General features: G+C 42.8%; 1 protein-coding gene across 1 annotated transcript in view; it reads left to right on the forward strand.

Annotated features, from left to right (window-relative positions):
- The first annotated feature begins 254 nt into the window (after window positions 1-254).
- Window positions 255-15,666, forward strand: part of LRP2 (LDL receptor related protein 2) — a 197,641-nt gene continuing 182,229 nt past the window's right edge. Inside the window, exon 1 of the mRNA XM_029225973.1 lies at window positions 255-442. Within this exon, the coding sequence (XP_029081806.1) occupies window positions 367-442 (76 nt within the window). The 5' untranslated portion in view covers window positions 255-366. The remainder of the gene's footprint in view (window positions 443-15,666) is intronic.

Below are 15,666 nucleotides of genomic sequence, written 5' to 3' on the forward strand. Positions count from 1 at the left end.
CGAGGCTGTTTCTGTAGGAGTGCATGCGTGAGTGTGCACGCGTGTGTTCGGGTCCCCGCTCCTCTCGGAGCTGCAAAGTGCAGGGGGCGGGCCGGGCGGCAGGGGGCCTGCCCCGCGGGATTCCCGCATGCTAGTTCCGGGGCGGGCGGGTCTAAAGGGCTTTATGCACTGTCTGGAGGGTGGGGACTGGCGCGGGTAGAAAACGGGATGCCTCGGGCGCGGGGCCCGGCTTTCTGCCACTGGGAGCCCGCCGAGGTGCGGGCCTGAAGGAGCGCTCTCCAGCGGAGGCGCTGCAGTGCTGAGTGCGACGCGCGCCCACCTCCCGGGGAAGGAACGGCGAGGCCGGGGACCCGGACCGTCGCGGGGATGGAGCGCAGGGCGTCGGCGGCGTGCACGCTGCTGCTGGCTTTCGCCGCCTGCCTGGCGCCGGCCAGGGGCCGAGGTAAGAGCTCACCGGCCGGAGTTCCGCGCGGACCGCCGGACTTCCCCGCCTGGGGCAGGGTCGGGTCCGCGGACAGGCGGAGGGGACCGCGGCCGGCAGAGGCCAGGAGCGGGCGGCGGCGCGGCCGCTCCCCCTGGGGCGCTCAGGTTGCCCAGCGCTGGCAGAGCGGGAGCGCCCCTCTTTCGCCCGCCCGGGAAGTGAGCTGTCGCAAACTTGAGAAAGCAGCCCCTCCGGTTTCGGTGACAGCGCACCCCACGGGGACCCCGCCTTTGTTCCCATCGGGGTTTGTCCCAACCCTTCTGGAAGGCACTTTGCGGTTCTCCCCGCGAGTCCGCAGCCTGCTCCCCCCGCTGGTTTACTCTCTCCGGGGCCGAGCGGTCCTTGGCGCTGCTCGGTGCGCAGTTTTCCACCTGCAGCGCCCGGCCCGTGAGTCCCTTCGCGCGCCCATGCTGCGGGCTCGAGCACCCCGCCTCTCTTCAGCAGCGAAACTTGGTCTCGCCGTGACCCCCAAGAGACCGTATTTCGATAAAGATCATTTACGAGCCAAGATAAGGCCGGGAGGTGGGATTGGTCGAGAGAGCGGCTGATGTGCTGCAGCGTTTTCTTGAAGGGTTTCCCTTTCCACCTGGGAGGGGGGGGGGCTTTTGTGTTGATGAATGGGCCCGTCTGCGCGGCCAGAGTTTTAAGGGCTCGAATGGAGAAAGTTTCTGCTATGAAGAGCTGTAAACTTCTCTCAAGTCGTCGGGGAGTTTTCGTTTTTTTACAGAAACAGGCGAGGGAAAGAGGAGGAGCAAGTAGTGGAGAGAATAAAAATAGTAAGATGAAAAGGAGAGAAGACAAGCAAGTAGAGAGTAAAAGGGAGAGAAGGAGGGGAAAGAGAGAGCGGGGAGAGAGAGGGAGAGGGAGAGAGAGAGGGAGAGAGGGCAAGAGAGAGAAAGCTAGGGATGAATGGGAAGGGCGAGGAGGCAGGGGAAGCAGCGAGCTCTCTCCCTGGCTTTGCGTTGCTAGGTAGCAGCCAAGAGCTGCGTGTGACCGACCGCCAGACAGACAGAGCGAACTCTGCTGCCTCCACGGGGACTAATCTGTCTGTGGGGATGGGAGACCCCCCCCTTCCCCTCCTGCTCGGACAACTTAATTGCCCTACAATGAAAATGAAACCCCTATTGTTGTAGGATTAGCCAAAGCAATAAATTGATTTCCCTGGATCACGTATTGGGATTGACGGGTGGGGACTGCAGAAGCCCCCATTGATGACGGAGAGAGGGGAGGGCTTGTGGATGGGCCGTGGCGTGTATTCAAATGGTTAATCTGCTTTCTTTCCTCAATTCTTAGCGTAAGCTCCTTAGAAGGAATCAACTAAGTAATTATACAGCAACTCCTAGCAGTACCCATTGCAGACTTCCTGGGAAGAAGTTTGGAAACGCCAACAAACCCCACTGGTTGTGTAAAAGTCTTTGGAAAAGGAGGGGAGGCAGGGGGAGAACGTCAATAATTCTAACTTTGAACACCTTTTCTCACTGTTGGTAACACAGAAAGAGGATTTATTATTATTGTGGAGGGTTTACTGCAGTGCTTAGGGTTATATATATCTCGTGTCCTAAATATAGCCATAGGATTTACTGTATGTTCCTGTCAGTGCCTGGCAAAAGGAAATGTTGTCCGGATTCAACTGGGATACATCTGGGTTGTCCGCATATAACCAAAACAGATATTCTCTTCCCTGGATTGATGGTTTAGTCACCAAATAACCTGTACTTACTCTTCTTGGTAGTTTAGACCCATCCATCTTTCATTCTATAATAATAATAACATAATAATATGTATAGTAATAGTAACATATCATATACTTATATATGTGGCAGGCCCTGTTCTAAGTATTTTACACTTCTTGACATTTAATCTCTACCATACCCCTTTGAAGTAAGTACTCTTACTATTTCAGTTTTACAGATGGGAAATGGAGGCATAGAGCAATTAACTTGCCCAAGGTCATGCTGCTAGGAAATCACAGAGCTGTGAGGCAAATCCAAGAGATTCTGACTCCAGAGGCTATAATTTAACTCCTACTGTATGTGGCTCTCTATCTCTTTTGTACCAAAAATGTCATGCCCCCTAAGTTACTGTCCCCGTGTGAAGTTACTAAGGAAGCTGAGGGGCATTTTGCAAGTTTTTGCCACATAATGTAAAATCTGCTTACTGCTCATAACTAGATATTTTCAGAAACTCTTTTCTGGTTTCTATCACCTGAATCCTACTATCCTCACTCCCAGTCCTCCTTGATCATTTTTACATACATGTCCTCTGAATGTCCTCAACCTGGGTGTTTAAGAAGATTTCTAGATTCCTGTTGTATTGAGTTTTGATTTAGATGAAGTAAAGTATGATGACAGTGTAAATGCCCTTATTTTAGCATAAAATATTTCAGGTAAGATCTTACTACAAACTTTGTATCATTAGAAGTTGGAAAGAGTGTCATAGTTAGTCTTTCAAAAAATATCACATATCTGTAGCTAAAAATTATTTGCATTGTCCTCTATTTTGTATAATGCTGTTTAAGAAAAAAAAAATGTGGGAGGGCCTGAACTCCATCAATGGCTTCACTACTTTCTAGCTGTGTGACCTTGGGGAAGTCATTTAACTTTGCATGGCTCAGATTGCTTATCTGTAAAATTGGTATGCTAATGAGAGAATCTGTTCCATGACATTTTACGAACATAAAGAGATAAATGTGCTTAGTGTGGTGTAAGGCATGGTAGACAGTTTTCATAAATAAACTAGCAGCTCTTTTTATTATATTGATCAACAATAAATGTTACTTTTTTTTTTGCTTACTACTCATATTTCTAATTTCCAAATGCACATAGGAAAGTCTTTAAGCATTTTCCATTTAACATTTCTTTGAGGAATTCCCAGATTCCAGGATGTGATTTGAAGTTTTTTGAGAAAATGGTATTGATTCTCAGGACAATGATATTCTTTCATCCAACAGAAGTTTGGTTGTGCCCTTAATAGTATCAGCTTTTATGACAATTACATCTTTGGGTGCAGTTTATATGGTTAAAAGGGTTGTGTGGCCAACAACAAACAGGCAACATTTTGGTTCCATCACATCTCTGATACCTGCTTCTGCTCTTATTTCACAGCAGTTGGCTTCTCTTTCTCTAATTGAAGTTCTTCCTTGCCAGTCTTTGGGGCTTCTCCTTAAACTCCCTTCAACAGTGTGCTTGTCCTGTTTTAATAGAAACTTTAATAACCTTAGATATCAACTGGTCTTGCATTATTTTATAGATAAGTAACTAAACCCTGGAGGGAGACTGAAAGGGAGTGAAAGGGTGGGGAATTAAGTGCCTTGCCTAAGGGCATATGACCTGTGATAGAGCCAGGATCTGAACCTGAGTCTCCTCTCCTCATTCTACAGGACCTTTTTTAGAGACATGTCCTCTAAATGTCCCCAGGTTGAGGAAATTTCTAGATTCCTTTTTTGTTGATCCTGACTTATCAGATGAGGCAAAGTATGATGAAGAGATTTGATCTTGGCGAATCTTCAGTTGGCTGGGTCACCTGTCTCAGGCCTAAGCTGAATCTTATGATAACCATGTGTTTTTAGCTTGGTCCAGAACTTATGCCATGTCAGCACCCCAACTCCCAAAGTCTCTGCCTCTGGATCCATTTTTCAAAACCTTGGGCCATCAGAGCGTATTCCTGAAGGTCTCTGGGTTTTGTAGTGAAGGCTGCTACATGACTAGATTTTTAGTCTTATTCAAGGTAATTATTTGGTCATGGTTAATCACTGTCCATGTTCTTTAGTCATGTGCTCTAAGAACACTGACAGGTTTCAAAAAATGTAAATTAAAAATTAAAAAAATCATTTTAAAATAATGATATCAAGAACTTCAATGTATTTCCCATGTGACTAGAAGCACATTGCAATGTTGTCTTTGGGGTTTCTGCTAAGTCCTAGTAGCTAGAACAAGGTATGTAGAAAGTTGAGGTGCTTACAGCAGTTTGTTGAATTGAAAAGAGTTGGTATAACTCAAATAGTTATATCATATTCTATTAACTTCGTGATCTTGAGGAATTAAAAAAAACTGTCACCACTGTGGCATTCCACAAACATTTATTAATAAGTATCCACAGTGTGCTCGTGAGTCAGCAGTATCAACACTACAGAAAGGTTAAGGAGGATGAGAACTGAAAAAATCTAGGTTTCACAATTAAAATGGTCTGCTACTTTGCCTTTAAGATTCTGAGATCGTCATTCTCTAGTTCCTAATAACTCTGGCTATGATCTCACCAATATTAGAAAGGTTTGACATGTTCCAGCCTCAGTGTTTTGGGCTGCTTCTTTAGAATGATCAGGTTGGTAGATGTTTTGAAATTTCAGAGACATTTCTTTGATGCTCCCCATGTTTCTATAGGGGTCTGTGCAAATGTTTCCTAATTGATTTCTTGACAGTCTTAGTTAGCATTGTGAGACAAAGTAGGAAGAGTGTGAGATTTTGGGGTTAGGGGATCTGGGTTTGAAACTTGCCCCTGCCATTTGCTATCTGGGAAATTCATTACAGTGTACTCAACTGCTCTGGATTGGTTTTATCTGTAAAACAGGCACATGTCTACCTGATAGGGTGGCTATGCCAATTAACTGAGATGCGTGTGAAGTGTTCTTTAGACTGTGAGGTCTCATATATTCTTCTATCCATCATTACTGCCTTCTTCAAGAATCTAACTTTTTCCAAACTTGAGGAGAAGATATTGTATCTTGGTATCCTTTTTTTATTTTTATTTTTTTAATACAACTGATCCTTTGAGTGATATTCCTGGGCATGTTTGATATAGCGCTTTAGTGACTACAACAACTTTACATAGTAGTCTAAATTCTCACGTTTGTGAATGACAGAAACCTAAGTTAAACTGCTTGAAGCCAAAAGGGAAGTTTATTGAAATACGTAATTGAAAAGATAGAGCCGTTAGGTTGAACCATATGGGATTGCTGTTTTTCTAGGTCAGAAATAGTCAAATATGGCAATTTCACTTGGTTCAACCTAGTACAAATGGGGGCTCAGCATATGTCATGCTGATCTGGATTCTCTTTCTATTTTCTGGCTCTGAGATGACTCTGTTCTCTAGCGTGTTTTTCTCTGGTGTTATAAGATGGCTGTTAATGGCTTCTGGAGCCACATCCTTTCATGTCATGTCCAATGGGAAAGAGCAAGAGTTTTTGTCTTAATTGTTCTCTGCAAAAGTCTCAGTTGCATTTCAGGGGCTCTGCTTAGGTCCTAAGCTTATCGGAGAACCAATCGCTGTATCCAGGGATGTGAAGTGTGCCTATAGCTTAGACTTGAGTCACATGCTTGGTCCCTGAAGTCATAGACTAAGGCTAGACCCCAGAGGGAAAATTGGGTAAGGCTCCCAGGAGAATTGTGAACAGATGTAGGGCTGCAAAAACAACATGCGTCTAGAACAGCTTATCAGATAAAACCATTTTTCCACGTTATGTATGAAGACAGACCTGAAAAGGCTGTAGAAATTTCTCAAGAGCAGGCAGTCCTGGGGTAACTCAATAATTGAAGGGGGAAAAGTATTGGAAACATTTAAGGCAAAAGACATGGTGCTGTGTTCGTGTGGTCATGTTGCAACTAGAAGATTTGCTTGTAGCCTAAAGGATTCTTATTTGGAGCAGAAATTTGTGATGGACAGGAATGTTCTAGAAAATGAGCCGAGAGATCAAAGCAAGGAGCTCTTGAGTGCATTGTAGGATTTCATTTTTCAGTGAGTCCTAGGTCCTTGCTCCTTTTCCAACTTACTTCATTTGTTTTTATTCCCAAGATGTTGTCCCTTTTCCAGGCACTAGACCTTGGCTGTGAGAAAGAGGTAGAGAGAAAGAAGAGAGAAGAAGGGTTTGGAGACATATTAAGATGCTTCTATGGAGACAAAATGCACCTTGGTGCAAATCTAAGAGTCCTTAGCATATACCCTAGGGTCTTCTTCTATAAATGGTAGAATAGTTGTCTTTCACACTTCACTGGATTAATTCAGAAATGCCAAACATTTGCACTCTATGCCGATGGTTATTTTGCTGGTCTTTAAGTCTTATTTCTAATATCATGTACCAAGAAACTGGAAACATCAGTTTCCTGGAAATATAAGTCTCTTCAAGAAAATGACAGATTAGACAATGTGAAGTTTCATGTTAAAATCTCTATGCTTTTCGTCATTAGCCCTCAGGTCATGCCCAACCCCCAAGGTTATTGGAAACAGTGAGAAATGAATGAAAGCAGGAAATGTAATTACCATTCTGTGCATTGAAAAGTTAAGCCACTGTTACCATGGATACAATGGCTTGTTTATCGTCCAGATCTTGAGATTCCAAGTTTGGAAGCAATACCAGAGGTCTCCTTTAAGTTTATGTACCATCAGCCTCATGCAGATTCTTAGTAACTTTTAAAATAAGCCTTTACTCACTGATTCACATTAAGTAATAGCATACCTACTTTTGAGTGTCCAGCGGGTGTTGAGGAAACCCAATAAAGGGGAAGAAGACAGCAGCTACAATTCTGTTATGCTAGACTTTCTTGGATTCTCATATAAAAACATCCTGTCTTATAGTGTCAGAGATTTGCTTGTCACCTTGGGTCCAGTTCTTTGGTTTTTAATCTCATTAACAAGGAGAAGTTTTTCTCAGTAAAGGCTGAAAAATCAAAACTCATTATTTCAATAGGGAAATCCTCAAATAAAATTGAATTTAAGGATAGAAATCTTTTTCATATGTCAATCTTACCTACCTTTTAATCTCACTAAAGGGGAGGAGAAAATGCTAGTGTGTACTTCCACACAGGTTTGATTTTGATGTGGGAAGGGTGTGGAGGATACTTTTTGTTGCAAGAAACAGAAAACCCACCTCAAATTGGCTTAAACAATTAAGGGTATTTATTGGCTCATGTAAGTAAAAACTTCTGAGTCATAGTGGGGTTCAGGTGAGGTGCAGTCATGGCTCCAGTTCTCTCTCTTTGTATTTTTCTTGACTCTACTCCCCTCTAGGTTTCAGCTTTGTTTTCAGCCTGGCTTCCCATATTGTTATATTATAGCTGCCAGGACAAATGGGGCTACATGTTTTCTTGATCCTATCTAAGAACAATTCAACTTTGAGAAGATTTCAGCTATGTTTTCAAAAGCATTATTTCATCACGATTTATAGAATGCTATAATCTCTAGGGTCCCTAGATGGAAATCACCTAGCTTCCTACATTTGGCATATCATCAAAATCACATGGGGAGTTTTAAACGGTATGTAGATTCTTAGGCCAAAACCCACACTTACTAAATTAGAAGTATGGAATCTGTTTTGTTAAGTAATTCTGAGAGTCAGCCAGTTTGGGAACAACTGATCTGGGTAACCTGTCTGATTTTAGTTTTGTAAACTGAAACTAATTTGCCATGGCAAATTCCTTCCAGTAGCAGTGAAGTATACTCTGTTAAATCTGTTCTTTCTTTTGGGTGGGGATGTTACAAGGTAGTTACAGTAATGAGGAAAACTACTCTTTTATATCTGAGGGTGATATGAAGTACTGCCCCCATTCCTGGCGCTCTCCTTTCCTGGCCAACATGACAGTCCCTTCCTGTAGCTACTATTTGTGTCTTAATTAGATTCTTTGTTCTTTCCCTGGACACCCTTGATGCCCTTCCTCCCACTCTAAGAACCTGAGATTCTTTGAGCTACTACTTCCAACTACTGTTGGAGGTCTTCTTACCCTTTTCCACCCAAGTCAGGGAGTCATCTCAAGAGAATCCCTGGCAGAACTCATTGGAATCTAAAGCAGCCGTCTATGTTTGGTATGGGAGTATTGGAAAACCTTGTAGCTCATTCACTTTATATCCTAAGCCCAACTCTTTGTTGATCCCACTGGTACTTATAGTCCATTGCTCCTGCCACCTCTTCACTGCCCTTCAAATTCCTCAGTTATTCACTTCCTCAGCTTATATTTTATGGCCCATCGTTAGCATCACTTCCTTGCCTCCACCCTCAGCAGTCTGGTCCTCTTTTCTCAAACCTCCATCCAACACCACCTGCTCAGACAACGTTGCTTCTTATAAACGTGAAAATAGAAGCAATCAACAGAACTCCACAAACGCCCATAGTTCAACCATCATCACTTGAACTTCAGCCTGTGTATTTTGTCTTTCCTCCTGTTACTCTGGATGAACTTTCCATGCTCTGTAGTGCAACCAGTTCATTCATGTTCTAGATCACATTCTCTCTCACCTCTCACCATTTGTCTCCTTTCATGAAATCTTCTTTTCCCCACATTCCTTCTTGCTGCCACCTATTTTCTCTGTTTCTTGGCAAAAATCCCTTGGCAGATTTGTCTTTTTTTTTTTTTTTTGGCTGTGCCACACAGCTTGCAAAATCCCAGCTCCCCAACCAGGGACTGAGCCCAGACCCTTGGCAGTGAGGGCACAGAGTCCCAACCACTGGGACCACCAGGCAGATTTGTCTTTATCCACTGTAGTTTCGCGTCAGTTGTTCTCAAATCCATGCCATTCAAGTCCCCCCACCCCCTTGACAGGTATTTCTTTGGCCAAGGTCACCGATGACCTCCATGTTGTTAAATCCAAAGATCCATTCTCAGCTCTCATCTTGTTTAGCTGATTAGTGACGCTGCACACAGTGTGTCCTGCCTTCCTCCATGAAACCACATTCTCCTAGTTTCCTTCCTTCCTTGCTGGCCTCTCCTTGGTATCTCATGCTTGTTCTCATCCATCTTCCTGATTACTTTTCATCTCTATCTACATTACTTTGGTTGCCTCATCCTGTCTCTTTAAATACCATCTGTATGCAGACAACTTACAAATTTATGAGTGTAATCCAGACCCTACCCTAAACTCTAGTCCTATATGTCCAACTGCTTATTTGGTATATCTACCTGGTTGTGCAATAGTCATTTCAGACTTATGTCCAAAAACTGAACTCCTGATCTCCACTAATGCCCCAAACCTGCTTTCTCCATAGATTTCCCCATATTAGTAAGTGACTTCTCCATCCTTGTTCAGACTCCAAACCTTGGACTCTGCTGTGACTCCTCTTTTTCTTTTATACCTCACATCCAATACGTCAGACAATCCCATTGTTTCGATCATCAGAATATATGTAGAATCCAACCACTTTTCGTCTTTACCACTACTGCATTGATCCAAGTCATGGTCACGTCTTACCTGGATTATTGCAATAGCTTCCCTACTGATCACCTGCTTCCCTTCTGTCCCCCTTCTGTCAACTCTCAACCCCCTTTTAGAAACCAGTCAGATCCTGTCACTCCTCTGCTCAAAAGCTCCAGTGGCTTTTGTCACACACTAGGTGGGTTTTCCAGAAACAGGCGCTGAGATGGAGTTTGGAATGCAAGATATTTAGTAAGATCAGTGTCTGTGAAGGGAAGGGGAGGAAGCAGAAATAGGCAGAGGAAGAAACTGAACTGTGACAAGGCCTTGCTTGACCCAGTGGGGAGTTCTGGAGCTACAGTTGGCAGAGAGAGTGTTCTATGTGTCAGGCTGAAATGGCCTTCCTCAGTTGCTAGATGTGGCCTGCCCTGGCAAGGTACCTTATTCTACAACTGAGATGGACCTCAGAGGAGCTCAGTGTAGGTAAAAGTCCTTCCCTGCAGCTGGTCCTTCCTTGAAGGGGAATCTGGGTGGTACATCTCCTCATCTACCTGTCTATCATTGCTTCCCAGCTCATAAAGAGTCAATGTCCAAGTAGACCCTAACCATCTGGCCTGCACATCACCTCCCTGAACTATCTCCTTCTCTCTCCCACTCACGTTGCTCTAGGTGCAATGATATTCTTGCTTTTTCTCCAACGCAGTGAGCACCTTAAGGCCTTCATACAGGCTTTCTCTCTTCCTGAACATTCTTGCCTCAGACTGTGTATGACTTGTCCCTCACCTTCGATAGGTCACTGCTTATATGTCACTTTCTCAGTGTCACCTTCTCTGATTTTTTCCTCTTACTTTCTTCATTGCACTTAACACCCTCTGACATGATGGACATAATTTATTTGTTTTTTTTAATTTACTTTGTTGTCCCTTCCCTAAGATATGAATTCCAAGAGGGCAGGCATTTTTCTGTCTTATTCATTGACTTATCCCTAGTGTCCATAATAGGGCTAACTAAATACATATAAGTTGAATGAATGATGGATAGATGTCACCATGAGTGCTAAAACCAAGAAGGGCAGCCTAAGCTCATCACCATGTCCTTGGTATTGCCAGCCCTTAATTCTGCCGGGCTCCTGGAGGCCCCATCAAGGTCCTGATGGGGAAAAAAGAAAATTGCTGTCTCTATCAAAACAAGTGGCTTAGCAACGCTGTTTCTCTCCATTTGACTCTCCCCCTTCCTCTGCCTCACTGCCCCCCAACTACTGATGGATCCCAGTGCATTTGATAGTAGCGGATTCTGCATCAGCCTTTTTAACTTCCACCCCAGACACTTGGTTACCCTGTGAGGATCCCCTGTACATACAGAATGGGGCTATTTTAGGGACAGATTTGGTACAGTTGCTTTTACAAAAAGATAAGCCAAAGTTTTTAGACTTTATGTTAGTGGACTGTCATTCTGTGTTTAAACAGAACACAAAAGAAATCTGTCTGAGACTGTGGCACAGTGAAAACAGCCTTGATCAGACAAAAGGCCCTCTTTGAAGAGGGGAGTGGTTTCTAAACTTGGGGAGGCGGCGTAGTCTATGGAGGAAAGAACATCACATGTCAAGTCAGGACATTCATGGGTCTTGTTCCTGATGAATGAACCAAAAAATGGGCCCAACCGAAGAGGGCCAGACTGCTGAAAAATGCCTGTGGCTGCTTGTCCCTAGGCACAATCTTTCTCACTTTAGACCCCATTCTTTTTTTTTTTTTTTTTTTAATTTGGCTGTGTCAGGTCTTAGTTGCAGCATGTGGGATCTTTCGTTGCAGCACATGGGCTCTCTAGTTGTGGCGTGCGGGCTTAGTTGCCCCACGACATGTGGGATCTTAGTTCCCTGACCAGGGATCGAACCCATGTCCCCTACAATGGAAGGTGGATTCTTAACCACTGGACCACCAGGGAAGTCCTTAGACCCCATTCTTTTGATAACTTCATAATGCAACCGTGACCAAATAGGTTAGAGGCAGAGGAATGACTCAGTGACATGCATGTATGGGTGAAGAAGTTGGGAGAATGACCTGACATAACTACTGCTAAAAAATTTGAGTGCTTTCTATGTGCCTGATACAGTCCTAAGCGTTTTACAGGCGTAATTTTACCCACTTCTTTATTAACAGTTTGAGCTTTATGGATAAAGGAGCAAGGCAAAGACAGGTGAGGTCATTTGCCCACAGCCGTCTAGTTATTAAGTGGTGGAACCAAGATTTGAACCCAGAGTCCTTAATCTTATGTGTTATCACTGTGGGTAAGTAGGAGCAAGTGCAAGATAGCGCCTCTGTATCAATCAAACAAACCCTCATTTAATGGCTCATATTATGATCAGGTGACCTCATTTCAGAAGCTGGTACCTTTGCAACTCAACTCTTGGACATTTTTGTGCTACTTTTGGCAGTCATTCATTCGTTCATTCATTACATGTCGATGGAGACCATATCATGCTTTGGCATGTGTAACTGGGTACAACAGAGGACAGAGAGATTCCTGCCACATGGGCCTATCCAAAACAGCTTACTCTTGAAGAGTACATTTCCATTTTAACCTAGTTTTCCCTCTATACTCTTTTGGTACTGGCTGATTCCTGCTTGCTGACTTTCTCCTATACTACCATTCCTTTATCTAGGAATGTCCTCTTCTCTATAGTTACACATCTTTTAATTCAGAAGACCCTTCCCCAATCAGAGAGTTCTATTCTAACTTCCTCTTCGGGATGGCGGTGATGTACAGATTTTTAAAGTCTGCTGTTGCTTAATACTGATGGAAAAATTCCTACTAAGTTCTCGTATTCAAAGTCCTAGAAGAAAGTAATGAACAACCAAATGAGAACTGAGACTCTTTACAGCTGAGAAGTTTAATCGTATAGAGATGGGGAAGGCGTTTGCCTGTGGGCCGGAAGGGCGAGAAGGGCTGGAAGTGCTGGAACATCTCTTGGCTCCAAAGCATCTCTCACCCTGGCCAAAGATGTCTGCTCCATCACCATTAGAGCCAGTTCTTTAGAGTAAGACACTCTTCCCCCCGAAACTCTGGTTAAAGTGAGACATGTTTACCCCGTCTGGTAAAGTAGTTCGTTGAGATAATAACGCACAGTAAACATTTGTCAGCGTGAGGTTCAGAAAGAACGAGACGCAAAGCTGATGGTTTGATGCGGTGGTGGTGCGAAAGAAGGGAAGAAGGCACCAGAAGGTGAGTCCTGAAAGGGAGCCAACCTCATCTCCTAATTATTTTGCCTAAATCAGCTTTTCTGGGGAAAAAAGATATTATTGCTTGTGCTTTTTCCTTAGGGTGACATTATAGGGAGCTTCTGCTGTGAATCTGTCAAAAGGATGTCAAAGATAGCACTTCTTACTTTCTAGTAAGGCTCTCCTTCCTCTAATTAGCTTAGCTGAAATACGATTGTTAGAACAAAAGGAAAGGTTGATCCTAAAAGCAACAAAGTTGCAGCACTCTGTCAATCATTCCTTCGGGATTCATCGGCATCAGGTAAGGTTGAGAGGAAGCTTTTGGATTTAGTGTAAATGGAAGTTATAATTTTTCTAGACCATAATGATGACTATTGATAGGAAATCCAGTGTTCTTCCTTAGTTAGTATGCAATAAAAAAAACAGTTTGCAAATGAATAAAGTGAAATCCACACATTTCCCAAATCTGTTGCTAAATGGTTAATTTTTATGTACCACCACTTTGAATTATTTTTCCAGTTCACTTCTGGCATAAAAATTTACTTCTCCCCTAATATTTGGTGCAGCGAGGTGTTGAAAGAATTTGCTAAGTAATCACTGGAAGCCAAGATTCTAGTGAAAAACAAAATGCGTGGTTTAAAAATTGAATGTACTAACTCGGAGACAGCAAAAATTAGATGCTTCTTGCTGTAAATAATTAAACCCAGCAGGGCAGACAGGAGAGAACATGGGACTTGAGCTAAGAAGGATGCATAGTGTATTGAACACTTTCACTTCCCTGTAAGGGAAATCAAAGAGGTCTTTAATAGTCGTTGCTCATTGTGAATATGTGCAACAAAATCCCACTGTAATCCAGATTTATTTTTCAAGCATTTTGCTTTGATTGAAGGAATGAGAAAGTGAAGGGAAGAGGAACGGTATTTGATTGAGGCCCTTTAGCCCTCTTTTTCTCTAGGAGGTCCAAGTGTGGTTTGTCACTGTGACCTGGGGCTTTGGTTCCCTTCAGGGCCTTCTTGCACTGGGGTTGCACTGGTAGATCAAAGACAACTGGTTCTATTTTCTTGCCAAGAAGCAGTGGATATACTAATTGAGAAGTGGACTGACACAAGACACATAGGATGGATTCTTTCTGATTTTCTCTAACAGGGTTGGTTTCCTTAGTCTCCCTACCTCCTCCACTTTTTTCGAGGTGGGGGGCAAGTAATTGGCCTTAATTTTTCTATCTGTGTAAAAGGGAATAAGATTTTACAGCTTTCATACGGGTGGGCTTGAATATTAGCCTTAATGAAGTGCTTTATTTTATTATTTAAAAAATTAACGTCGGGCTTCCCTGGTGGCGCAGTGGTTGAGAGCCCGCCTGCCGATGCAGGGGACACGCGTTCGTGCCCCGGTCTGGGAAGATCCCACATGCCGCGGAGTGGCTGGGCCTGTGAGCCATGGCCGCTGAGCCTGCGCGTCCGGAGCCTGTGCTCCGCAACGGGAGAGGCCACAACAGTGAGAGAGAGGCCCCCGTACCGAAAAAAAAAAAAAAAAAAAAAAAAAATTTAACGTAGACTAAAATGGTGTGTGTATAGTTCTATAAATTTTCTTACGTGTATATATTCATGTAACCAGCACCGCAATTGGGATTAGAACAGTTCAATAACCCCCCACTCCCTCGATTCCCTTATGCTATTCCTTTGTAGTCACACCCTCCAAATAAAGTTTCTAAGTTCTTTTTCTGAAAACTCACTTTCCCACATGAAAGCCTCAATTTCTGCCTTTCATTTGTTCATTTTAATTCAGGAAGTGTTTCTAGCTCATTTCTGAAGTAATTCAAAATGACATGGGTGAATGGTAAGTTTGCAAGGCTGGTCTCCCCTTATTGTATGGAGGAAAAAACTGGAAAGATGGAAGCTCTTTCAGTATAGCCATATAGGAAAAAAATTGCCTAAACTTGGCTTGTTGCTAGATTGGAATCTGCAAAGAAAACACACGCAAGAAATCTCCCTTGAAGAGGAGGACAGAGGTTTATTTTTTATTTAACGATTTACCCCTTGACACCTGGGAAATGATTAGTTGATGTTTTCAAAGAAGATTAAGTCAGTGTGGTTAATTAACTGTGGTAATCAGGTGACTTAAATTAATTAACTGCTTGTTAACAATTTCCATCAATTTTGTAAATAAATGACTAAATCAGTAAATTATATTCTTAAGATTAAAGGCTTTATTTCCTGATTTATTTTATTGATGACAAATTAGAGATTTTTCTCCTCATCTCATTCCCTTCCTGCCAACCTGACAAATGAGAACTAGCTGGTTATAGTTCGAGAGGAACACACCAGAGTACCTTTTAATATGTGGTTTTAAGGAAAAGTCAGGCTAAAGGACACTTTTGCTCCGTCATCTCAGCACATTTTAAAAGATTTAGGGGAATGAAACTTAAGAAGTATGTACATAGCAACGTTAAGGGAGAATGGAGGTAGCAAGTAATGACGAAACTCACTCCAGGATAAGCTTTTTACTATGAAGTTTTTAATGTTTTATTTTCTTTCTTTTTTCTATGTGAAAAGTGAATGAGGAATATAATAGCATGAAACAGAATTCGGCTTTGAGCTAGAAATAAATTTTAATGGATAATTAGGTGTTCTATTTAGAAGGAATTTATCAAAATGTTGGGATATAGTGATTGCATTAGTCAGTAAAGCTTGATTGCAGGTTTAAAATGCCATGCAAATATACAACTAGAATGTTCTTTCTTTTTAGAATCTTTATAATTGAAAATTCCCTTCCCTGCTTACATGATTATGTCTTGGTCTCCAATGAAACATGTGAGCTGGAACATTACCCACCTGTCCCCCATGCCCTCAAATATGC

The sequence above is a fragment of the Monodon monoceros genome, unplaced genomic scaffold (assembly GCF_005190385.1).
Source record: "Monodon monoceros isolate NGI ecotype Baffin Bay Population unplaced genomic scaffold, NGI_Narwhal_1 Super_Scaffold_16, whole genome shotgun sequence".
NCBI classification, from domain to species: Eukaryota; Metazoa; Chordata; class Mammalia; order Artiodactyla; family Monodontidae; genus Monodon; species Monodon monoceros.